At 37.6% G+C, this 27,218-nt stretch overlaps 1 protein-coding gene across 3 annotated transcripts in view; it reads right to left on the reverse strand.

Moving 5' to 3' along the window:
• Positions 1-27,218, reverse strand: part of TASP1 (taspase 1) — a 107,088-nt gene that overhangs the window by 60,727 nt on the left and 19,143 nt on the right. For 2 of the 3 annotated variants that reach the window (XR_009485657.1, XM_059840658.1), the window contains exons 7-10: positions 25,621-25,700; positions 15,112-15,218; positions 8,587-8,706; positions 7,501-7,579 (exon numbers count right to left, since the gene is read on the reverse strand). Coding sequence is in view for 2 of the 3 variants with exons in the window: in XM_059840658.1 (XP_059696641.1) it covers positions 7,501-7,579; positions 8,587-8,706; positions 15,112-15,218; positions 25,621-25,700 (386 nt within the window). In the remaining variant the exon portion in view is untranslated. The remainder of the gene's footprint in view (positions 1-7,500; positions 7,580-8,586; positions 8,707-15,111; positions 15,219-25,620; positions 25,701-27,218) is intronic. The other variant, XM_059840659.1, reaches the window with a different exon arrangement.

Here is a 27,218-nt window from a genome sequence, read left to right on the forward strand (position 1 = left end):
GCACAGCTGCTGGCTCTGGTTCCAAAAGTGCTGCTCAGCAAGCACTGAGCCTTCTGCAGCAAGCTACAACTTCCACAAGCCTGTGCACCTTCAAGCCTCATAGGTATTACAACATCAAGTCAAATTCAAATTTCAATAAGCCCTCTGATTCTTGTATCCATCCAGGTCTGCTTCCCAGCAAGCCTTCCAGAGGCAATTCAAACAAGCATTCTGATCATTTGAGGACAGACCTCTCAGCTGTGGACACTGCAGTACTGTGTTTAATTGTTTAGCTTCTCCATGCTACCATCCCCACAAATCATTTCTGCCTTGGGCTTCCTCTCTCTTCTCCCAGACTCATGGTGGTGCTGAGTCAGCTCACACAGCACAGGCTACAGCACTGAATCCTCCCAACTGCATCTGGACACACAGGCTGGATGAACTCTTGACAGAAACATTCATTTCATGGGTAAATACTGATCTGTCTGGAGATGGAGCTCCCCTTCCTCCACCCTACCCTCTGGTTCACAGTAACAATGTCAGAACTCTTCTCTATTTGCTTCATCTGTGATGGATTAAATTACCTCTTATTCCCCAGATTTTACAGGACCAGACTGATTTTGAGAGATAATACACTTGTCTACAAAAATATTATGATACAATTAATATCCATCTCACAGAGTGTAGCTCAAGCAATCTGTACAGGATACAAAATTTGCATGTGAAATTCCTCTGGGCATTGGGACTCAGAAGGACAGGACAGACAATGCTGCACTCTTATATAACACTGTATGTTATATAAGGGCTAACAACACATGAAAGGAAGCTTTATCATCACATCATAAATGTAATTCACTGGCAGAGAATTACATTTATACATTTATTTTGCTCAGAGAAACTGTGGATGCCCCACTGCTGGAAGTGTTCAAGGCCAGGTTGGATGGAGCTCTGAGCAACCCGGTCTAGAGGAGAAGGTATCCCTGCCCAGGGCAGAGGGGTTCCATCCATTAAGGTCCTTCCAACCCAAACTATTCCATGATTCCACAAAATAGCACTGGCCAGGTGTTCATTCACAGGATCCTAACACAGCCACTACTGCCCTCAACACAAAGGAATCACAAAGCCAGTGTTATGCATTACAAGTCGATTTATTTGCAATAAAACTTCCCTGAAAAGTATTTACTCTGCAGATTTGCACATCACTGTGGTTTGTTTGCAAAAGGAGTTTTCCAGTAGGAATCTACAGATCAGTGGCTTCCATAAGAAGACCAACATGCTGGCTGAGGGCATAAGTCAACAAACAATTTAACAACCACAGCCCATCTCTGCACAGTGTCATTCCTAGTCCATCCTATTCCACATGGCCTGCAAAAGCACCCATAAGACACCCAAGGGACTGCAAAGAATGACAGCTGTGGACACAATCAGAGCAGGAAAAGGTGGGCAAGGATAAGTGAATATATTAATTCCCTTATTGATGCTGACTTCAAAAGCAAGAGAAACCTCCTTGAGCAGGGGGCTGGACTAGACCTCCAGAGGTTCCTTTCAAACTAAATAATTCTGTGATTCTTCAAAACACGAAGTGTGCTATTTATCCTTCATGGAATGATGCATTATGTGTACAAGAGTATATCCAACACAGCTCCTAAAGTATTGTGATCTAATCTCTAAAATGCCTTTATGAGAACAGATGCCACTACTTTTGTCATGAGACCTTAACAGTTTTCTAGGATCTTGGTGAATTCACCAACACCAGAAACTGGCAAGAAGTTCACACAGAATAAATACAGTTGGTACAAGCATTCCTAAAACACTGCTGTTTTCTCTATCTGATCTTCATTCCACTCAAGAAAAGATTCTGGGCAGGAGAGAAGAGCAAGACATCACTAGGAGACTTCTCCCAGACAGAATCCTCAACTACACCTCGTAAATAAATCTGCTATTTCCAGAAATATGACATCCCTTGTACCTTCTCAACAAAACACAACTCTGGCTCAGCCATGAAACCAAATTATGTTTGTTAGCATCCTTAATTTTTCTGAATGACTTCAGCATATGTCAAGCTTCTACTCTTTGGGGTCATAAATTAGGTTGTATTTTAAATCTCCCTAGGATAACCTATGTGCCTTTCTTGTATCAAATAGTCACATCAAATAAATTTTAGTAAAAGCTGGAGATTGTGCAGCTTTGTGGCACAGAACTTCTGCATTTTGTAAATAATGCAAGACATTCTATCTTCAGAAATGCAATATTGAAGGTTTGCTGGCTTCAATGGCTGGTACCTAGAAAGAACACACACCCATCCTTTGCATGCTTTCTATTTCCTGCTGCTAAGATGAAAAAAATGCAAGACATTTTCACTCTCTACACTTTCACTCAAAAATTCCACTTGGCTTAAATTTTCAAAGTGTCCTGTATTAGCTGTTACTGTAATTTTATATTTATCTTTATATTTATTGTTAAGGTTCTGCATATCCAAAGAGAATTAGTATTTCTCAATTTATCTCACAGGAAAGATACAGCCTGCCTCTTACACCAGCAATATTACTTTTGGCACAGTTAGTGAATGAATATTCACAATGATCACAGATATTCCAACTGAATAGGAAAGTCAGTGTCACACTTGATGTTATTTTGAATGAGAAGAATATGCACAAAGTCTTTGATTCTTATTATGCTGAGGAAAAAATAGGAATTTTTTTCTTACAGTACAGCCAAAAAAATGGACTATTGCTTCTCCTGTGGCTGGGTTTGGTTCACAAATGTTTTCCCTCCAAATAATACCCATCTTCCTGTGTTTACATTTGTACACCAGCACAATACAGCCACTAAAGAGTTCCAAGCAGCCTTACAAGTGTTCTGGCCTCTTTTTGTGGGGAGGTGGTGGGGGGGTTTAAAGGGGAGCCCATTTTTTTTGTGTCTGTGTGCACACATGCATGGAAAAGCTTTTAAACACCACAGATTTGGCTTCTACTACACTGATGCAAAACCCAGTTTAGCTGTTAACTAAATTTATATTAAATAGAGGGGATTAGTCATGCTCATCTCATTGAACAAGCTGTCACTCCATCTCCACCATCATTCCTGCACAGAATGGCCCTTGCACTGCTATTGCCCAGGTATCTTGGGTGTGCCCCCAACACAACTGCAACATTCTTTGAATTTCTTGAATTTTAATACTGCTTTGGAGATACTTAAATTCCTTTAATGTTTATCCTTCAGCTGCCAAAAAAGTCCCGTAACTATTTTTTCCCAACCAAAATATTAATTTTAATATAATTCAGAGTCTATACATCAAAATGTCTCAAAAAGTTGATGGGAAAAAAAAATCAGAAAAGCTTTATTTGTTAACACAGAAACTGAATTTAGACAGAGTTACAGAATAAACCTGGGATTTAGGGCCCCTCAAACTCACAGTCATTCCTAAGTTTCACCATCTCCCCCACTGGGGTTTTAGAAAGTCTCCATCTTTTGCTTTCAGTTGTCCTGGGCCCTGTTAAACCATAAAATATGAGTTTTACAATATGCTGTGTTTTGTAAACCTTGAAGTAACTTTTGAAAAGCCAAGAAAAAAAAAAAAAAAAAAAAAAAAAAAAAAAAAAAAAAAACCAAAACCACCAAAGACACTGTGTTCAAACAACATGGTCAAGTGACTGTTAGAGGTATGAAATTACCATGCAAAAAGTTGAAGTCATGCCCAAACAAGAACAGAACCACCACCTTTGGCACATTCAGCATAAAAACATGATAAAAATAGCCCAAAATATTTAAGAAACAACTTGCTAAAAAGGCATAAAATACCAAATCCTTCCTGAAGAGGCAAAAGCAGGAAGCCTCCCAGCAGCTACAGGGCCAACAGAAGATCCAAGATTTCTTCAAAGAATACACAACTGTTGAAAGAAAGCTACAGGAACTTGGAATTACTTTTAAGTACTGTGTGGTGACATCTTCCCCCAGCCTGCTTTTTTTTGATTAGGCAGGTACTGAAAGATACTGAAGCTTCAATTAGAGGATTTTAGAACAAAATTAATAAAAATTGAAGAATAAAGCCTGCTGTATTATTAAGTGTGGCATTTAAACTAAAGGTTCCTTTTCTAAGGAAGTTTCTACAAAGGTCATCACAGAACAAAACCATTCCCAGCAAAATTGAAATATCTGGTCTTCTAAGAACAAAAAGAAATGAGAAATCTTGAGAAGTCACCCTGACCAATTGGAACAAATATATCTCTAGTTTATCAAGTCCCAACATCACAAATTGCCAGAAGCCTGGATAAAGCAGTGGAGGTGCTTTTCCCAGTCCTGCACTTTCCCCTGGAGAACTGCAAACAGCCTCTCTCTGGGACAGGCACCAAACTGCCTGGAGCTCAGGTCCAACCCAATGTGTCCATTCCAGGTGGATTTCAGGGTGCAGGAGCTTGTACTCTGCCTACTCTGAATTACTATTCCAAACTCTACTTTCCCCACACCACAGGCTTTCCCTAACCTGTTCAGTCTCTAGTTGATCAGCACTTCCAAGACCCAAAGAGATGAACAATTTCTTAAGCATGGAGTGCAAAGAGTTTGCAAAACCTGACCTTCCAAATTGCTTGGATGAAACTGATGCCAAGAATATCCCTTTTCATTATTGAATATAGAGCCTGATATATAAACTCTCAAGGCTTAAATTTCTATTCATAATGATCACTAAAAAGAAGTTTAAAAGTATAAACCAGCACAAAAGAGAAACCTTTTATTTCCCAAAGAATTATTCAGCTAAAATTATTTGGTTTAACAGACACTAATACCAAATAATTTTGAGGATACTTTTGATAAAGTTTTAGGGGAATTAGAGTTTAATTTTTTATTCAAGATTTTTTTTAATTCCGAAAGTGATTTGATGACTCAGCTATTCTCTGAAGTCCTGTAACAATAAACATTAAACATTACTCAATGCCCACAGCAACCACTGTCTAATTTTATTCTATTTTTTCTTCTCCCCACAAAATGGAAAATATTCCCTGTAGAAACTATTAGATTTGTGCCAAATTCATGACTCAAAGAAAAATTAAAATAAATAGACATGTGAAATTAAAACAACAAAGTGCTATATTGTGAAAACCACAGAAATTTAAACTGATTGTAGGTTTCTCTTATGTACATCTTTTAAATACATTTACCAACAGGTGTAAATGCCTGAATTAAAATGAAACATAAAATCAATGTCAATGTACAGTTTTTATTTATACATAACATGCAAGTTGCATTTGTTGATGATTAAAAAAAAAAAGTTAACATAAAACCCATTTGGAAACCTGCAAGAGGGGGTATAATCACTATTACAAACACAGTCTAGTCTGGGTTTAGTTACATCAAGGGACAGTGGTGATATTCTCTTAAGAAGCACTGTTCATCTTGGAGCTTTCTAAATCAAGGCATCTTCTAGAATTTAGACAGTACATCTATTTTCTAAATCTTTAACAATGATATATTTAATGCATTATTCTACTCCTTGGCCATGGCAGTTTCACCTGAATATTTGCAGATGTTTATGCCCCCATTCCCATCTCTTGTTGAGATCCAGCCAAGCTGTAAGTTCCATTCTTTCAACTTTTCCTACAACTTAATTTTCCATCCCTTTACTCCTTAATTAAATTCATGGTTCACATCGTTGGATGTTCATATTTTAAACAAGAGTCAGGCATCAATATATTTTAGAACTGCACTAAACATAAAGTACATTATAAAATAAAACATTATGAGCTTCTGAAATGGAAAAAAGAATGGTATTGATTACAGAGGAGTTCTCACTTCCTGTACACATTTCTATCTCACTCTCTCTCACAGACATACACATACTTTAAAGGAAAACCAGAAACAAGAGTTTAATTAAACACCACTAGTCTGAATTTCAAATCCATGAATGAACAGATGGCCACACTCCACAATCAGCCAGCAGGCCACTCCAATTAACTGGGACTGGGATCAGGGTAATGTCATGGAAACTAGAATTCTGAACCAAACAAATATCCACATATGTGTATTTGTGACAGTTACAAATAGTAGAACATCGAAGTATTTAGCACTACACAAAAGTGGTACCAGCAAAAAGAAAGGAGGCTAATATCACAGGCCATCACCAGGATGCTGGTCAGAGCTCACCCAGACTTCAAATCCAGCTGACTTTGCAAAGAACAGCTTTAAAGAAGTAAATAAAGATGTCCACTTCAGCTCTTCCACTAACAATCTCTTATATTGGACTTGTGCTCCACTAATTAATTAGAACATGGTCCCAAATACTCAAATATATTTGGTTACTCTGTAAGCATTTATTAAGCTAAAATCAGTGTGGTGTGCCTTGAGTAAAAATGTCTTCTGACACTCCTGTGTTCAGTAAAACCATCCCCTGAGCAAGCACCAAAAAGAACATCTGCTTTTACTGACATCAAACTTAAGGGTGAACCTCTACACCAATTTTCAATGGTGCAGGCAAATGTGAACAGAGGGGAAATAAAAGCAATACAGGATATTCCTGATGCTCTTCAGCCTCTATCAAATTTTAATTTGCAATCTGTCACCTTGCTCCCCCCACTAGTTCTGTGTCAGGACTCCAACTCTGCACTGCCCATGGGATACAGCTGACATCACCTAACTCTGAACCCTGCAGGTTTTCTTCACCTCTCCCTACACTGAATGCTGGTAACTCTGACCCCTGAGCAGTGGGCAACACCACACATTTTGCAAGCTGACACAAGCACTTATGAAAAAGAGTTACAAGTAGTTTTTCTGATTGAGGCTGTTCATACAACTAGGGGGAGAAAAAAAAAGTTAAAGCAAATCCTACATAATTTCACCTCAAGACTTTTCTGTTCTGCAAGGCATCAAACAAACACAACACATTTGTGTGTCAAGGACTCTGAGCTTTCCAAAGAGAACAGAAGCTCTCCTAATTCTTACATCACTTTCACAATTGCTGAATAAATATTTCCTGATACATTTATAGCAGTATTTTAGTTCTGCCTTTTCCCTTTTCTTTCAGAAGGAAAAGAGAGATGAAGAAAGAATGCACTTAGATACTCATCTGAAACAGTAATTAAATATTTTTGAGGAAAATATGCTGCTTGTAGCATTTTTGTATCCAAAGGACCCTCTGATTATCTCAGTCCTTTACAAAAGGCTTCCATTCCCAGAGGCATTCTGCATTTAATACAATACTGGGCTAATAAGCACTTCTTCTTTAAGTATTAGGTTTCCTAATACTTAATAAATACAGCATAACCTTTCAGTGCAATACAAAACAGGATAAAAATTCCCATGGTTGCTAATTAACTAAAAAGGGCAATATAAGCAACCAAAAAGAGATCAATTTATGGATTTAAATACAATATTGACACTACTAAATGATACAAATTAAATCAAACAAATAAATAAATGATACAAATTTAGAATATAGTCTGGAAATTATGTTGCTATTTTAAATTTGCAAACTGATAACAGAGGAAGATAGTAAATATTTCATTAAATATTTATAAAAGTAGTAAATACCTGAAGTACTCACAGCAGTGGAATAAGGGTTATGAGCTCCTGTATTTTCAGCCCAGCAGCCACAACCATAAAGAGCTGCCTAAGGAAAGAAGCACATTGTTCATAAATTTTAAGTGTGTGAGATTTTAGCTTTATTCCCTTTCCTTTAAAAAAATGAAAATACAAAAACAACCTCAAACCAACAACAATAACAAAAAAGAAACCCAAGAAAAATGCAAGTATTAGAACAAAAGATGAATAAGAATATCATAACCCTATTGTAATTCCACTCCATTTTGCTACATCCTTTCACTATTCTTGAGGTCTGGGTGTGTGTCACAGATACAGTATTTTAGCCTAGCTTAACAGAAGATGAGGGTAAAGATATAACCCTGTTCATATAAAGTCGCCTTCACTCTGCTATTCAAAAAACAAACAAAGAATTTTAACTACATTTCAAAATAAAACTGCTTTTTGGACAATGGAAAATGTCAACCAAAAATACAGCTGTAGAGCAATGGAGTACAAAATTTCTGCTGCACCTCAAAATCCCCTAACAATAATAAGGTGACACATCATAAATATATTATTATTATTATTAACATTAATAATAAATAGAACTATACATAATTTATAAACATAACCATCATTGTATATAACACATCACAAACACCTGATATGTTCTTTTATTACTTTTGTCACTTTCTCCAATTCACAAGATCATTTAAAAATTACTTAGGACAGCTTCCCTAAATATTGAGAGAAATCTTTTTTCAAGACTCTAAGCATTTAAGAGACCATTTAAGGACTTATTTAAGCCCAAGAAATTAACTTACTGATATCTCTGTCAAAAGGTACCTAGAGAACATCTTCCTATCACTGTTTTATTACACTGATGGAGGACACTAAAAACACTTGCACATCAACGCAGTGAAAATGCCTTCAGCATTGAAGATGAAGGAAGGGAGAACAGAAATTTGCTGTCACAGCTCTTGCTTTACACTACATCTGCTTGTGACACTGAACAATCACTCCCAACAAAAAAAAAAAAAAAAACCCCACAAAAAAAAACAACAACAAAAAAAAAAAACAATGTACAATGATCACCTGACCAACTCTTCCAGGATGCTTCAGTGCTAAACCTCCACTGGAGACAGCAGCAGCCACATTTCCTTCTTGGTCAACAACAACTGCACCAACTGTATCCAAAGTTCCTGAGTCATTCTCCTGCAAAACACACAAACAGAAGAAAATCCTAGCAAATACAGTGTATTACAGTCAGATCATACTCCTTAGGAGTGTGCAAGTGAGAGCCTAGCAACCAAATGGATTTGTTATCATGCACTTGTACCCACTGCCAGAAATCTTCCCCAAATGCTGCTCTGCCTCAGACAGGACCTTAATAAAACTTCTCCAGTAACAAGAAGGTAATAAACATCTCAGAATTAATCCAATGCTCAGATCACCTGCTTTTACTCACAGAACTGCCAGAAGTCATTTTTTCTTAGTGGTTGCCACTTGCCCACTAAGAAATGATTCAGCAACTGATGCCACATCAAAAGGCCTTTCCTAAAAGGCCTGAAAAAACATTTTCAGAGGCTCTAATTTTTGAAGATGTGTGATTTTAAAAAAATTAAATTAAAAAAAAAAACAACAACAACCAACACCTCCCCCCCCAAAAAAAAAAACCAACCCAAACCAACAAAGCACCACCAGAAAAAACCAAGCAGCTGTTTACCATGTAAAGAGAAAATACTGATATTCTGAGCAAGACAATAAATAGAAGCCTCAAGGAAAAAAAAAATCCCCCTAGGACAGATTCTTGCTGCCAGACTTGTTCTCAGCTCAGGAATCTTTAGTGAGTAAAGCAATTTTACCCTTTGTTCCTGTACTAGAGGGTAACTAGAAAAGTGTCCTTACTTCCATGACTTCTGAGGTAGATTTACTCCCTGCAGGAGAAGGGATCTTCCTTTATATCCTTCCCCCATTCCTTAATGCACCATACTGAGTCCCTCTCAGAGAAGGAACAGTTCTCCCCTCTCTGCAGAACCCAGGGCAAGGCACTCAGACCTCGTGCTCCACCACACACACAGCATGCAGTGTACAGAAATTAAACCAAATGAACAGAATTGATCCATCATCCATCACGAACTCCAGAGATGCACACTGGTGCTGCACAAGCCTCAAGCCTCTCACATAGACTTACCCAGTGAAATAATGCCAAAGGTTACTAAGCTTTTCATATAAACATCAATTTTCTGGACTAGAATTCAGAGGGAGGAATAAAGAAAAAAAAGAAAAAAACCCAAAAAACTAACTATTCAAATTCAATTATCAAGTTCCCATCATCAATTAAAATTCCCTTGGGCATACTATGTCACTTATCAAGTATGGTTTCTAGTACTGTAATGCTGATGATACTCTGGCTACATTTAATTTAAGAGAAAACACTTGGGTTAATTCTATGTCAGTCTCAAAAGGAAAAATAATGCAGTACAGGGCTATCATGTTCTACAGAACTTTTCAAGCAACTGGAACTCCTAGGCAGGAGTTTCATCCTTGGCTTTCCCAGGGAAATGAAGTTTCTTCTCTGCTCCTACACCTGGATCTTCCCTGCAAGTTCTGCACTCAGATGCTGGCACTGACCGTACTCAATATTAAAACAAATGGACAGATGTCCCAACAATAAAGCAGAAAACTGCTTAACAACAGAGGTGAGAAGTTACAGATCCAAAGCTTCAACTGGTACTGGGAAGAAGGGTAGGTTGAAAAAGAGAGGAAGGAAGGATCAGGGAGGGCAGGAAAAGTAGAAACAAAAGGAGTTTTGATGATGGGAGCAAAGGGGATAAGAAAAGAGACAGTGCCCTTCCAAGTTCTAAAGATGAAAGAAAATTAAGGAATCCTTTTTTAACATCTCATGTGCCAATGTATTTTCCAGCTCCCAGGACTCCCAGACACAGCCTGAGCTAAAACAAACCCAGTTCAAACAATAACACACAGTGGATTGCAAAGACCTTAACCAGCAGAGCAGGCTGCTCATGGGACGTGCAGATTGCCATCCTTGGAGGTTTCCAAGACCAGACCAGATAAAGCTCTTCCCAACATGAATTCTCTTATGATTTCTCTGTAGAGAAGAACTGCTATGATACAGGTGCTGCTACCTACCTCCTGCCCTCTTTTATCAAAGGAAATTATACCCACAACAAAAAACTTAATTAACAGACAGCTACAGATATAAAAATCTAGCCTATCAAAGTTTGTTTAAGTGAGGCAACTTCGAGGCTGGACATCTTTTCTAAGGAAAGATTTGCTAAGGGAAGGTTGAGTTGGCCCACACAACCTTCTGAAGGAAATTTGTACCTCTGAAGCAAAGGAATTCTGTACTTTTCTTCTCAGTAATATATTTTTGGGGCAGGGGGGAACAGGACTGGTTTGTGATAAAAAAAAGTCACTGATTCTAGGTGATGCTATATTTTTCCTTACCCTTGTTCTATTCCACATCCAATGGAAAAAATACATTGTCAGCACCTTCTACATATGTGAACTGTACTGACAACCCTGATTTCTGGACCAGTAACTAAAGAGCTCATCACAGTTCAACAAAGGAACTTTCTGTACATCTCCCTGTGGAAAAGCATCGTGTGCCTGAGGAGTCACTGCAAGACTGCACCTGCTGAGAGGACTTTCAGTGTCACACATTTCCTCTCTTCAACTCACATGAATGTTGAAAAGCAGAGGAACCTGTCAAGCTAGGGTCAGGACAATAAAAACATATTTAGAAAATATCAGAAAGTATGATTTAGAAAGTATGATAAAAACTAAAATTCATAAAGTCTAAAATAAGACCAAACTTCATACAGGTCCAGTAGGGACTAAACAAGACCCAGTTTGTTTGGCCTTGCCTTTCTACTGACTGATTTACTTAAAAACTTAAAATTTTGCAGGTTCCAAAGGAAACCTGGCAATATCTGTTACCAAAGTCTATAGCTGAGTTCAGCTACTAAATTATACTTGCCCACTGCAAATGCAGTTTGGGGGTTTTAACAATGCAGTATTGCAACCTAAATTTAATCTATTATGTAGTTAACATTTTGCATGGAAGAAACTGAAAGTCAGTGTTATAATTCAGACCTCACATTACTTAATATGCACCTTGCAACAGGAAATGAAATTAATCTATGTAACCATGGTCCAAATACTCAGATTTTGCAAAGAACATGCACACAAAACCAAAAGATGCTCACTTGCACAAACGCAGAGTTCTATCAAGCATTTTTAAAAAACCCTCCTTCCCTCCTGCACATTAAAAAATTGTAAATATTCATCACTACAAGCCCCTAAGGAAGCCATTAGCAGATTAGGAGAGCTCTACCCAGTGCCCACTGAGGGATTCTACACACAGGGCCTTTTCCCTCTCCACTTGAGATAGTTTTGAAATGCCATGGAAAGTAATTACCACTAAATCTCATCTCTGAGTATAACTGACAAAATACAATCAGATTGAAGCAAGTAACATTCATATGCTATTACCCAACTACGTAATTATACAAAGCTTGATGAACAATCCCAGCCTTCCCAGTTTCACAGTTTGGTGTGTAAAAAAGAACATTTTGTTTGATCTTCATGTGCAAGATGAGGAAATTACTCCATACTGTATTTCCACAGATAAAGCCAAACCAACAAAACTTAACTAGAATGGGTGAAAATTATTTAGGTTTCTTTTCCAATATTGAATGGATTTTGAAGCACACTTTTGAAAACTCTAAGGTTTTACTATCAAAGACCATTTGCACACAAATGTGAGATGGAACATTTATTTCTTTTCTAAGGACATTTCCAAACTGCAAGACTAAATAAGACAGACACCAGGATTGTCATAGCTGACTGCTACACTTAAATTACCTGCACATAGACAAAAACATTTTCTAAGTATGTTCAGTCTTAATACAGAAACAAAGCACATGGAACTGTTGATTCCATGCATGTAATTCCAACAGGTGTATACATATGTCAGTACCTGTGTTTAACTAGATAAAAACCAAGCCAGTTTTAATAAAACTCAACCTAAACAATGTTATTTATAGAGTTAAATAACTAGGCTATAAAATAGTAACTTACAAACACCAATCTCTTCCCAAAAAATCACGTGTACTAGGGGTTCTTAGTGTCACTTATTCAAACCAAGAAGAGAACAACTTTTTACAGAGATGCTGAGATCACTTGTAAAAGATTGTAACACCAAAAGACAAAGTAAAATTAGAGCTTCTAGCCAAACTCTGCTAAGCTATTTTCAACAACAATTTCCTCTGGTAAAAGACAGACTAACAGCAAGCAGACAAATATTTACTTCTGATATTTACTGGTGCTTGAGGGGAGAATTTGAGAATGGCATCTGGCTGAATGAACATAACATAGATACCCCCAGGAGAATGTTAATTTTTGTTTGTGTGTGAATTATTTCTTAGCTATGCAAATCAGTAAGACTCTGCAACTTGAAAAAGACACAATTTTTACACTTTCAAAATTTGGCAAAACTATTAATGGGTCTTCCTGTATGCAAATTCATAACCTTCTGCAAATGCTACATTGGGTGAACAAAGAAAAATACAGAAAAAAGTCCATTTATCAGGAAATAAAACTCCTTTAGTAAGTGACACTGCCAAGTTTTTCCATACAAACTTTGTCAAATTTAAACAGCCTCATACTTTTTAAGGTTGGTATCATCACATTTTTATTGAAAACTAACTTTTAAACCTGTATTTTTCTTTTTAGCTGGCGATATTTATCAGTAGCTCAAACTTCCAAGTAATTTCAGTCTGATTTGGTCACAATACTGTCTCTTCACACTGGCCTATTAGTTCTGATCCCATTCAACTCCACCTTTGTCACCATCCTTTCTACCTTGCTCTCCCCACAGCCTGCAGCACTGACAGAGGCACACAGGCTCAGCTGCAGCACAGAGATGAAGTGGGTGAGTCAAACCAGAAAATAAAACAGCTCTCAAGTCCTGCTGAAAGGAATGGTCTGCAGCTCCAGAGAAGCACAGCTGATAAAAAAGTTACAGGAGTATTTATCAATTAAAATAACTTTGACAAGAAGATTAATTTCTAATTACTCAAGTATTTAAATGGCTTTAAACCAGTTATTTTAAAACCTTTTATGAGAGCACAGCTTTGACAGTGTGAGTTTTAGGGCAACAAATCACATGCCTCATCCTTGCTAAATGACCCTTTTCTATTAGTTTGGGAAGATATATTCTACATTTTTTTTTCTTTTAGAATTTGATTTTTCATTTCGATTTCATTTGGAAAAACTACTTTGAAAACCTTACTTCCTGTAAGGCTGCAGTTATCCTACACTTTGTGGCTAGCATGAGAATTCCATACTGAGAGCATGGGTTGGTTTTGATCCCTGCTCCATGGACAGGATGTGCCCAGACTGACAAAACCAGCATGTTGTCCCTGGATTACTCACCAGGGAGAAGAGCTCTATCTGATCACCTCCTTTACCTACCACCAGTGGCCTTTGGGAATCTCCCACAAGCTCTGCACAGGACTCTGGAGGCCTTGAAATTTCAAATTGCAGGTTGGTAAGCTCATGCATTGGCATATGTTTCAAGCATTGACTCGTCCCTTATTACATGACCAGCAATACTGCACAGGGACCCCTCCTCTCCCCAGGCACACTTTCACACTCCCAGGTTCACAAGGAGGTAACTGAAATCCTGTGAACAGCAGAAGTTACAAAATTAACAACTAACTCCCATGGATCCCCAATCCATGGGGATTTAATTTCTTCACAAGTCTTAGCTCCTTGAAAAAGTAAAAATTATTTCCCTGCTAGAGAAAACATCTTATCTAAGAGCACAGATGTAAATTGCCTAATTTATCACTGTTTGCCTTTGCAGACTACAGAGAATACACTTTTGCTAACAATTCTCTGGGATTGATACCTTATTTATATCAATAGATGTAACTAGGCAGTGGTCAGACAGCTCAGCAAAGAGCAGTGGCCAATCCAAAGGCCCACAGGCCCCAAATAAAGCACAGGCATTCAATTTAATGACCCATTCTTTGATACTCAACATGAAACACAAATACTGTGAATGACATTCTCACAGGTTACCAAAGCTCTACATTTAAACAAAGAATGAGGGGAACAGAGGGAATCCCTGGTAGTTTTGAGGCACAGGTAATATGGGCCAGGTCAATGCCAGATGCATGCACAGATGCACATGTTTACCTACCTGATATTTCAAATTTCACCAATTCCAGTTCCATAATGCAGTGTGCTCAGGAGACATTAAAAAGTGGGAAACAGTGACAGAGATCCCAAGCTAAAGAAAATGTTTTGGTAAATAATTATCTGTTTGTATTTACATTTGTCCTATTTCCAGTTCTAAATGAGCAGAATATTTTTCTTAGCACAAACAAGATATAAAGTGATAGTTTGGTTTTCAAATAGCAAGGCAGAAAGTTTTAACTGCACTAAGTTTTCATTATATCATCTAAACATTAGGATGGACAAGGAGAACAGGCTTCTGAGGCTACATCAGTCTTATATACGACAGGAGGTTTATTAGCAGTCAGCTGTAAGTTTAGGACGACACAAGAATTTGAAACAAGAGCTAACCTTTTCATTTGATTGTCTTCTTTTCTTTAGTTGAATGAGATCTGTTTCCACCTTTTCGGCCAACTCCAGCTTCCTCTTGTTCCTCTTAAAAGCTGCTAAACTAAACCCTATAAAAATAGTTCAAAAGCATGTAACTAAGTAAAATTTACTTATTTGAAGCAAATATTGATAAGTTGACATTTTGAAGGACACATCCCCCACTTCTTTACTGATGCAAAAAGCATCAATAAAAAGCCAAAAAACTAAGTATTCAAGTTTCAGTACAAGTTGTTTGTTCACATCTTTTCCTAAGCTTAAAAGTTCTACTATTGTTCAGCAACAGTGATGAGTAAAATATCTGCTAGAAACACAGCATGAACACATGGAAGCTGATCTAAATATCTCTGGCAATGAAGCAGCACTGCACAGAAGAGAACAGAATAAGTGGCTTGTGTTAAAATTGTTTTTGACTGCTGACAAGTAAATAGATGCCATGTGAGCTCATTCTGATAGCCATAAAATTAGGTTACTATTTTACTACCTTAATCACATATCTGTATGTTTACCCATATATTTAAAGCCACACACAAGTCTAGCAGTAGTTTATGCTCCATAATCCAACACAGTCTAAAGACCACCTAGGTCTCAAGAAGACAAACATCTACTTTCCACATCTAAGCCCTACATTAAGAAAGGAAGTGCTCTCTAAAGTGGACTAAAAAATAAAATTGTTATGCTTAAGAGACCAAAATGACATGTTCCCATTTTAGAAGTTTCAGTTCATGAACAAATTGCAGATATTGACATATTTAGTTTAAATTAGTTTTGACTCAATATCATCCCCAGGCTGTTTTAACATCCTCTGTAAAGTGTAAAGAGGTGGGGAGAAAATGTCTTTTGTCACTTGTTTAACCACACCACATCAAACTATTGGGAGAACAGAGCAATTGGAACCTTTTACTTATACTTTCAATGGAAACTAAAAAGCACAGGTTTTGCTATAAACTTCAAAAAATGTCATTTTAAATGACATTCTGAACCTAGTTACATCACTATTGTTCAGAAGACTGGAACAGCTACATGAAGACTAGTAATAAACCAAATATTACAGATCCAATGGGACCCAAAGCTTTCATTTACAATTCTCACTAAGTACACAAACAGTGAGCATTTTACTTTGAAACTTCTCCACACAGCTGTCAAATTCACCTAGTGAAGTCTCTTTTAATCATGTTTTAAAGTATATAAAACTGGACCTTAATGTACACACAGTTATAGTTAGCTCAAGTATATAACTCAAAAAGTAGTGAGAAAGCTGGCATTTCTCCCCAAAACCCTAATGAACACCAGTTCTTTAAAAATGTAAACCCATATTAATCAGCCATCAGCAAGAAAGGAATTCATTCTATTATACAGAGCTGATTAATGCAGCTACTTAGGACAACACATTCCTATGTTTGAAATGAAGATGAAGAGGTAAAACCTGAATACTTGGTAAGAGGGAGCAGACAAAGAACCATTTCAGTCAAGTATCAATTGTCAGTAGGGAGAAACAAACCAAAAATCTCTCATAGATAATGAACTTTGTAAACAGAAGTGCCCCAAAATAAACAAAGCTAGCACATTGTTCTTAAGAGAATTTTTAGACAGGAGAACTTCTAAGTTGACACAAATTCACCAAGCTCAGCAAACACCTATGGGCAGAGCCATGTGGGGTGAGTAAGAATGGTGTTGGCCTTGGTATTCCTCAAAAGCAGGATAAATATGCCTAAGCCTGTTACCTGTCCCTGCCTCCTGCCAAGCTGGAAAAAATATGGACCTAGAGAGGCAAAAGGGTGCAGGAACCCACACATGCAAACCTGAACAGGTTCCTTGTACTTCAGAGCCCAATGCCAGCAGTGTCCTGAAACCTTCTGCAGTATTTGCATGTTCACCAGCTCAAACACATGCACAAAGATCACATCACATGCACAGAACACATGGACTAGCTCCAAGCTGCCCTGCCAGCTGCACAGAGTGCTGCTATATGGCCTCTCAGCATCTCCACTCCACCTATACCTTGGTAGCATATTTATCCTGACATTTTTCCACAACACACAAAATTCTCCAAGCTTTAGAGATGTTTCACTCACTTAAGACCACAATCCCTAGCTAAGCAACTAATTTTCAGAGGTTACCCTGTGCTTTAAGATAGTTTGTCTTTTCAAAACAGGAAAAATACCTGAAGACTTACTCTGAATGACCTGCTAACAGTAACTTCTTATAAGCATTGCTAATTCAAAGTGGTATCAGTAAGTTGAGAAATATGGGGAAGAAAAATACATCTTTAAGAGCAAAGAAATACACATCTCTTGGGCCATGTCAGATAGACAGATGAGGACACCTTTCTAGCAGCATTTAATGATGGAGGTTGGAAGGGATATTAGGAAGTTGTGGAGCCCAACCTCCAAAAAAACCCAAATCCAATTTAAAAGGATTTGCCAGATTCTGAGTATTTGCAACAATGCAGATTTCACAACTCCTCTGGGCCTCTGCATCAATATTTGATCAACCTCAGGTTTAAATAAATAAGGTATTAATTCACACTTTCCAGTCTTGTTCCATTTACCACGAAACATCAGACCTTTCATACCTGTGAGGGAAAGTCAGTCTAGTCAGACACCCCCTAGAAGGGAAATTCTTGTGCTTAGGCTACACTGAACTTCAGAATAGTTATTGGGATTAACTTTTAGATGAAAGGTGACGATTTTGTTTTAGCAAGGACTTATGAATAACAGCCTTTCATTATTTAAGGAAAATAATTACTACCAGTAATTACCAATTCTTCTTTGTAGGATAGGCCAGCTAATACCTCCAAAGTGACCAAATTACCATGAAATAAAGGACCAGGTTACAACTCAAAACCTGGCAATTTTTTCCACTGACAGCTTTATGTCCAACTTCAGTTAAAAAAAGTCTTGACTCTTACTTGAATCTTAAATTTGTTTTTTTTTTTTTTCTCCCCAGAATAAGGGAATAAAGACTAAAGCAAGTGACAGGCTGCCTGCCCTCAATTTATTCCTGTCTTTGTGATGTGCTATCTATCACTATAAATGCCTTTAAAATTAACCACTATAAATGTGGTTATAAATGTAAAACCACTATAAATGCCATTAAAATTAACAGTACTCTCATTGCTTCATCTTGGTCTGCTAGTGACAAAAGAAACTGAGGAACACAAGTGAGCTCCAAACTACACACATGAAAGATGAACTAGAGTTTCCTGAAAACACCCTCTAAGTTTGGTCCTTGACAAAGAACACACTAAAACATCAAATTAAAACACTCCATGAACTAAAATACAATCCAGGATTCAAACATGCTTGGGCAACAACATACACACAACATGGAAAAACAACCCACAGAAAATTTATTTTGCAAATAAGTGCTACAGACAGAAAGAAAACACCTATTCACTATTTGAGTTTGTAGCTCACATTAAATCTAAAACAAAACCTCAACTTTGTGGTGCAAGGACACCACAAAATTTCATTTGTCCTTAATGACAGTATAAAAACCACTCTCACCTTCTCCAACCAGACAGTGCATTCCAAGCTTGAGAAAAGGAAAGGGTCACAACACAGTGATGAAGACAGGCATGTTTTCCTAAAACAAATGCAATATAGCTACATCAGCCTGATGTTGCCTGGGTCAGGGAGGAAGAGCAGAGCAAGAGAAGCAAAGCTTACTGACTGGGGAGAAAGCTAGGTAGAGGAGTAAGGGAGCTGATGGCATTTTAGATTGAAAAAGTTTTGGATCACAGCCCAGTGGTACTGTTGTTGAAATCTATGGAAAGGTATTTAGTAAAATGTCCTTTGATTTTGCTCAAGAACTTAAAAGTTTAGATGCAATTCAAAAAAGTACTTTCAGATACAATCTCTGGCAATTATTGCCCTACTCAGGAACAGCATGTGCACTCCACATCATGCTCAGAAGAACTGAGAACTGAGTCTTGGGAGTACAACCAGCCCATCTCTTCTGCTCCCTCACTTATGCACCTACTGCCATAAATACAACTGCCTCTGAGCTGCTGGGAGAGGAAGGAAAAAAAGAAAAAAAAGCCCCACAGCTTTACAAAATTACTGTTCTTGTTTAGAAGTCACTTTCTCAGGCCTCATCCAGACTAAAGACTCAATGAATGACAACCACAGCACATCAGTACCAAAGTATTATAAATAAATCCAGCCTCATTTACAGTATTTACCACACATCCCTGCCTCTTCTGGAGCAAATAATCTTCAAGGACCTGGAAACAACTTCCTCATCATCCACATTCTCCATTCAGCCCCCAAGGTACCAAGATGAGCAGCCCACATGGACTCTGCAATTTGGAGCAACTGTGCCAGACAGGGGAAGCTCTGGTGGAATGAATATTTGGTCACAGCAGAGCTGAGACAAGTGTAGGGGTTTGCCTGGGACAAGGTTCAGTGGCTGAGCACAGCACAGGTGGAAGAAGCTCCTGCTCAACACCACTTGCATGCAGGAGAGGTTGGCATTAGTGGATGTGGTCTCAGAACATGCACTTGATAATATTTATCTGTAAATGCAGATCAAAAGTCTGACAGGTTCATCTTGTTCAAAGCTAAGACTGCTCTGGATGTTCAAAAGGTTCTGATGTTCCTGGATACCCTGCTGAGAAAAGGCCACAAGATCTCACAAATTACATAATTAATTAGCCCAAGATTCATCTCCTAAACTATTACTGCTAGACAATAAATACACCTTTTTTACATGCTTTTTTCATCATTATCACCACCTAACAAGGAGATAAAGTAATTTTCAGCAAGCAGGTCAGTGGAAGAGATCATTAGTCTCGGACTAATGATGAAGAGATTCATCTGTGCCACTTGTTTGCCATAAAGCTTCCACATCCTTTACTCACCTCCTGTACTCTGATCATCCCCTTAACTCCTTTAACCATTATCCTGCATGTAAAGTCAAAATTTAATCAAAAATCTTGACAGTTCTATTAGATAATGACACAATGACTAAGGAAATGAAACACAACTGTATTCCCCACTCCACACAGCTCTGCAGAAGTTTTCCTCAGTCACCTTTCCTAGCCCATTAGAAATGATTCAGAGAGCACAGGCATTTGAAAAGCAGACCTGTCCTCCATGTATGGAGTCCTTGAAACTACTGAACTGTACATACTGACTTAAATACACCACTAAGACACCTTTTAAATTGTTAAATAATGTACAATTGATACAAATCTACTTGTTAATTCTAGCCCTATGTACCTTAAACAGGCCTGCAGATGACAGGCTGTTTATCAGAATACACTGTGAATTTCCTGCCCAAAGTTAATGCAAAACATTTTTACTACAAAGTCCACATTTCCTTCAAATCCCCATGCTTTTATAAGCCACATGTATTCCCTTACTTATTTTCAGCAAGGTTGAAAATTTGGAAAATGGCTATGTGAACAACTATATTTTCAAACAGAGGAAGGAAATACAAATTTTCAGCACCACTAAATGACAAATCAAGTTCAGGACAATATTCAAACTTTCCTGGTTACAGTGGTGGAACAGCAAGCTGGGAACACAAACCCCAAATACCAACTTTCAATCACACATATTACAAATTATTATGCAACTAAACATTACACAGCCTATAAGTGTTCAGCAATCCTTGTTTAAAATCAAACTATAAACTGAAAATACTACAAAAACCCCAAGAATATTTTAAAATCTTTGAAGTAGAGGTAGAGCTCTGACCAATCATATAGCACCCCCTGGCAGACAATGCTTAGAGTCAGCTGGCAAAAGCTTTCTGCAATTTATCTTTCTATTCCATATTAAAAGAGAATGCAACTATTGGAGAAGAGAATTAAAAAGGAATATACTAACAAATTAGTTAACCCACAGGAATTCAAATGATCTCATGAAGAATTCTGTTGAGCAGTTGCTAAAATAAATAACACAAAATAAAACAGAAAGATGAAAATAAATTTCTTTTTAACAAAGCTATTTTAAATGACAGATTAACACCACTTAGGCTTGTGTTGGGACTAAAGACTACCAGATACAGCTTCCATGTTGCCATACTTTGACAGAAACAGCAAAATGAATGGGGGGAAAAAGCACTTAAAAGCCTATTAAAAAAATAACCTATCTCTCAGAGCACTACTCTGTAGATCTGTTCTTTACAACACAAACTCAGGGTAAACTGCTGCTGGACACAGCATTTCTTACTGCGTCCTGCAAGAAATCTTGTTTTCCATCAAGCAGCCTTTCCTGAGCCTGGAAGATTTTCATTCAAATATCTTCTGGACACTTTGGCCCAACCTTTTTCCTGGGTAACTTACAGCCATTCTCCTGGCTGCACTCAGCTGTTCAGATTTCAGAACAAAAAGTGACCCTACAATACTGTCTCCAAATCCAGGGAAGATTTACATCATGTATTCAAATTAACCAAGCTTCCTAACCAAATGCCCAGAACCCTTGAGTTTCTCTCCAAATCTTTCATCCTCCCCTTAAAAACAAATGAAACATGGTCTGAGCCACTGCCTGAAATTGATAGCACAGTTCCAGCAATACAGAAAATGTTTTTCTTAATACAACAATAATGAAGTAATGAGAGAACTGGGAGTGAGATTTGGGGTTTTGGAGGAGAGGCAGGCAATACTGGTGGTCAGGGAGACATAGTGTCACTAGAAATAGCACAGTCTGTACTACACTCATCCAGAAAAAAAGACTCTCCCTCATTAAAGAATCCAAGCAGCCATAGGATAAACAGGGATTTCCTTGCATGCAAACAGTAAGTTAAAAAAAAAAAAAAACAAAGTACAAGTAAAGAAATGGTCTGTTACAAGTAGAATTTCAAACCAATCCACAGCAGCCCAGAGTCTGATGAACAAGATGTGATTTTACTGATAACACAAAGTTATTCAAGGTAATTTGAGAATTTGACTGAAGGATTCTGAGTAGGATTCTGACAATGAAGTAGCAGCTTTTATCCAGCAAGTCTCAAAATAATGACAATGAGGTAGTACAACTCACAGTTCTAAAGGTTTTTGCAGGTGCTGGAAACTTATATGGGTTCAAAAGGAAACCAAAATTTCATGTCAGAAAATGCAACTGTTTACTTTCCATGTATGCAGAAGTCACTAACAAGTCCAGAATTTAGAGTCTGGAATAATATAAGGGATGTGGGAAGGGAAGCAAATACTTGTTCTGTTCTTATATCCTTCCACAGGCATCTTGAACTGCAGTTGACAAATTATGTGGATCCACTGCTGCTATTTTTGTTCTTCTATAACATTATTCACTGAGGTGCTTACAGTCACTTGCACATGGTCAGAGTTGCAAGTTTGCTGCATGAGTAGGTGCCTTCCTTCTCTTTCCCTTTGAAGACTTAACATAGCAAACAAATGCAAGATGCTGCCTTACACCATGTTATCTTTGTCAAAGCTAATTTACATCTATTAGAGGCTGTTGATAATTTCAGATAGAAGTGTTTTGGTTATTACTAGTGCAGGCACAGATATTGGCAGTTGAGGATGGACCTCAAATTTATGTTGCATATTTAAAGTGTACTTTGAACATTTTTAAGAGACTCCAATGTAGAGTAATTCAGCACTTCTAAATTGTAATTACACTTAACACCTGGACTACACTGTCAAAGCAGTCTCTCTAGCACAGGGCAAAAAAGCCAGTATGGGCTCTGAACTGGCAGCCTCTAGTTTGGGCAAGGATTAATAAATTCAGCTTCTTTGCAGACTGTGGGCAATACAGCCAGATCACTTTTTTTTTTAAACCACCCACTCTGTACACTGCAAAGTCACCAGGTTTCTACAAGTGGTAGAAATCCCATTTCCTCACACACTTGACAAACCAAAGACAAAAAAGTACAAGAGCCTTGACAAAACCTTGATGTAATTCAACAAGTAACGTGGCTTAGAACACGCTTCCAGTTTGGTGCTTGGATACTTGGATAGTTCTGGGAGGACTATGGAGCATGACCACAGAGCAGATTGTGATCCTTTCTTTGATACTGATCACAGGGAAGCTCCATCCCTGCAAACAAACCACCCAATCCCCAGCCTTACTGACAGCAGCTAGACCATTATTTTTCTCATCTCAGGTGTGAGAAAAAGGAAACAGAGTAAGACAACTTCAAAAATATATTTTCCCTGTGCAGCACAGAGAAGCCAAAACATGCACATAGTTTTCCCTGCCAACATTTACTGCAAGTACACATCTAAATTTGGATTAGAGGTTTTTGGAGGGGATTTCTATTTGTTTTTTCTAAGTAAGTCACTAAAGATATTTTCCTGATGTTTGGCAATTAGTTCAGTTCTTTCTTTTACAGAGCTATTCAGAAGAGACATGATGTCTACTTAATTTACTCCCAGTACTCCATGCACACTTTACCACAGCAATAGTAGCAGGCACAATCAAAGAAGTCTCCCTTTTTTTGAAGATTGGTACATTATTTAACAAAACAGCTGACTTCAGATGAGATCTCTTTGTGGTTGCTTGGAAACAACATTCTATTTGATTGTTTCTTAAGCAAATCTAATTTTCCTTTCCATGGTAACATTGGATAAATATATTTTGGCTTCTTACATGTTACTTGTGAGAGAGTTTCCAATTTCTTTTCACTTGTAACAATCCCATTTTCCAATCCCACTGACCAGAGGTCAATGAAGTACATTGAAGTACATTTGCTAAGGACTGGGATGGGAATCAGTGTAACATTATCTGGAACTGATTCTTCAGGCTCTTGTTTACTCTTGCATTGTTTTTTTCAAAGAAAAAAAAAAACCTCAGATGTACTACCATTAATAACTACACTGCAAAATTAACTTGTCAGTCCTGGTTGTTTCAACTGTTTTAATGCAAATTGTTTTGTTAAATAGAAGTATGCTGAATGTACTGCAGAGACAAAATGCAAGTAGTGGTCTATTGGAGCAGGACTGTGAAAATACATTGGCTGGGATTATTCTTCTGACGTTTCTCCAATGTAAATTCCTAGTATGGATTAGGCAAACTAAACTAGCAGTGGTCATCCCTATTTTTAAACTGTAATGTGCATATTTGTTCTGACTTGGGTACACTGTAGCTAGCAAATGTATCAAAACACACTGGTACTAGAAACAGCTGAAATCCGTGCATGCAAACAGAATTAGTCAAGGCACCTTCTTTGTGAAGTATCTCCTGCATCTAAGTAGCAACTGCTTTCCTAAAAAGAAAAACAAAACAAAACAAAAGATGGCAACCCTCCTCCCCCCAAAAAAACCTTCAAAGCATTGTTTTTACTCTTTTTAGAGCCCCAGAAATAAAGGTGTTCTGCCCAACTCAGCACAATAGCAGTTCTGCAAATGCTGTTTTGGACAGCAGCTAGATAGAGCAAAAGTTTCAGTCATGTGGAGCTAGAGATCAAAACTTTCTGTTCAAAATGAAATGTGTTGTGAATACGGGTGAAAATCAGTGTGATCAAATTAAACAGTGCCACTGTTTCTGGGGTTACCCTTCAGCACTGAGCATCAACAATTCTGAGCTGCAGTTTCTAGATAGTTATCTACATTTAAAATTAGACCCAGTAAAAGGCTTAATGGGAGCCCTGGGTTTCAACCTCTGATCTAGGGATGAGTCAGGTATTTGAAGAGTAGTACTGTTTACTGTAAAATAAACATTCCTAATCTTCTGTGTTCTCCTTCTTTGGGTAATAACTTCTGATTTTTTTCCTGCATAACCTCAACAGGCAGCACAGGGCATGCTCTCACCTAAAACAAACTGCAGACTGGTAGTTATGGCACTTTCCAAAAGGGAGGGGGGCTGAAGAAGAGAAGGAAGAGAACCACATCCTCCTTTCCCTGGGTAAGTGCACTCATTTTTAGCCTAGCTCATAGATGATGTATCAATACAACATAATCACTTCTTTTCAAAACAAGAAGCTTTTCTAAGAAACTAGGGTTAATAACACTATAATCCAAATCTGTTTTCCAGATTGGGTTATTCTATCAGATTAGGTGAAGTAAAGCCTTAGGTTAGAGAGGAAAAAAAAATAAAAAAGGCAAATTACTTTGACAGCCTGTTTAGACAAGAGCAATTCTGGACAAAGACCCAGAGATGGGTTTAACTACACAATCTCAGAGACAAACTGGCACCTGCTGAATTTTGATACATGACTAGCTGGTGCTATCAGGATCCAAGATGGATCACAACTGGAGACTTGTAGCATTGAGCTTTTAAAGAGCCTACATTTTGGTTAAAAAGAAGTTCATCATTGGATTTAGTCCTAGAATCATAGACTCACTTAAATTAGATGTTGCTAAAATACAGCTAAAGTAATAGTTCACAATTTTTTCTATTTAGGTACTTATTAGAAAATTAGTAAACCAAAACAACCCTTATACACCATAACACCACAAGCTAGCTGAATGTTAAGAACAATGAAGTGATGTACACCTCAAAAGATGAGGCACCATTTAAAGTTACTCTGTCCTGTTCTTCCTACTGACACCACCAGTTTACTCACTTGTAGCCATGATACCTGGAGGACATGCTGGTATCCCGTGATCAACTGCCCATCTGTAAGCTCCTTCACCAACTAAAAAGCTAGGAGACACAGAAGAGGGAGTTTAAACAAAACCATATAACAAAACCCCCTTTGCTTGCAATTATTCTTTCTATTTGGTTTGGTCAATTTTAAATCATAAGCTGTCTATATTTCACAGGACTGTCTGCTATTAATTACATTTGGCAACCTTACATAGTTTCATTAAAAGATTATGCAGCTCTGACATTAAATTTATTACTGGACAAATTGGAAATTTAACACAAAATCTGCATCAGCTTTCAACTGCAGCTAAAACAGGACAGAGCTGTCTCAAATCTTGCTCTCTAAAACAACTTGGCAAGATCCTGAAGACCAAAAACATGGGATGACAAAGGTGAGAATGGTAAGGTATTTCCAGTAAAGCCAGCCAGTGTCAAAGGAATACCAAGCAGTATTTTGAGAAGCACAACACAGCTTCTAACTTGATTTAGAAGAATTAAGGTCTATTTCATGGAGTTTTATCAATCATGTGCAAATGAGACTAGCCCACTAAATTTTACATATACTTGTAAAAAAACTCCAGCCATCTGAGAAGATGTTTTCTAATCAGTACTGAGCACTTTACCATAGTGAGACAGCACACACTGCTATGACAACAAACAAGAGTAAAAAATATACACACACATGGAACTTCTAGGGATAGAAGAAAAAGCAAGCCTCAGGTAGTTTCACCTTAGAGAAATTACGATGACTTCCAATCTTATTTCAAAAATGAACAATGAAGTTAAGAATAAACAACTGCCTAATGGACACCAGAAGCAAAGACTAAGAATTTTCAGCAATTGGGAAGTGTTTCACTGAAATGCCAGAGTTAAGAAGATGAGTCTAAAGAAGTTATTCCAGCTACAAAGTAGTCCCTGGGGCCATGCAGTTCTCAGTTTCTGAGAATACTATTGATATAGTAAATTTGTTGGCATTAATGCTGCTAAAAGTTTTCTTGACAGTGCTATATCCAACATCAAGCTTTCATTATATAGTATTTTGTGGGGGTATTTTCTATCTTCTATATGATTTAACCAATCCAAGAACCATGCCCGGTCCTTCTTTACTAAAGTCTCAAAAAAGGGTGATCTAAATGAGAATTTGAATTGTTAAATGCATATTTCTTACCATTGTTAGTGCAGCTTCAGGTAAGAATTGTTCACGTTGCAAGATACTGCAGGATAAGTTATGGGATGCTTGGGCAGAACTCAAGCATCTACTGTTAGGTAAGTTAGTGCTCAAGAAACAACCTGGCACTGACACATAACATAAAAAACCTTTCAATATTAACATTAAAAAGATATGCAAACTGCAGCCAAACCTAATTTAGTAGTATTCTTCATTTTCTAAAGGAAGGTGGGTTTGGTCTTTATCAAACAACACATTTTTGGGAAGTAAATAAGCACTTCCTTTTCAATAAAATAATTTACACAGAGAGAAAGGTTAAGTGAGAAAAGCATCAAACTCCACACTTTGAGTTTGATATATGGTAACTCAAGCACAGGTCAGTCAGAAGTACTGTGTTACACAAGCAG

This window comes from Haemorhous mexicanus, chromosome 3 (assembly GCF_027477595.1).
Source record: "Haemorhous mexicanus isolate bHaeMex1 chromosome 3, bHaeMex1.pri, whole genome shotgun sequence".
Lineage (NCBI taxonomy): Eukaryota > Metazoa > Chordata > Aves > Passeriformes > Fringillidae > Haemorhous > Haemorhous mexicanus.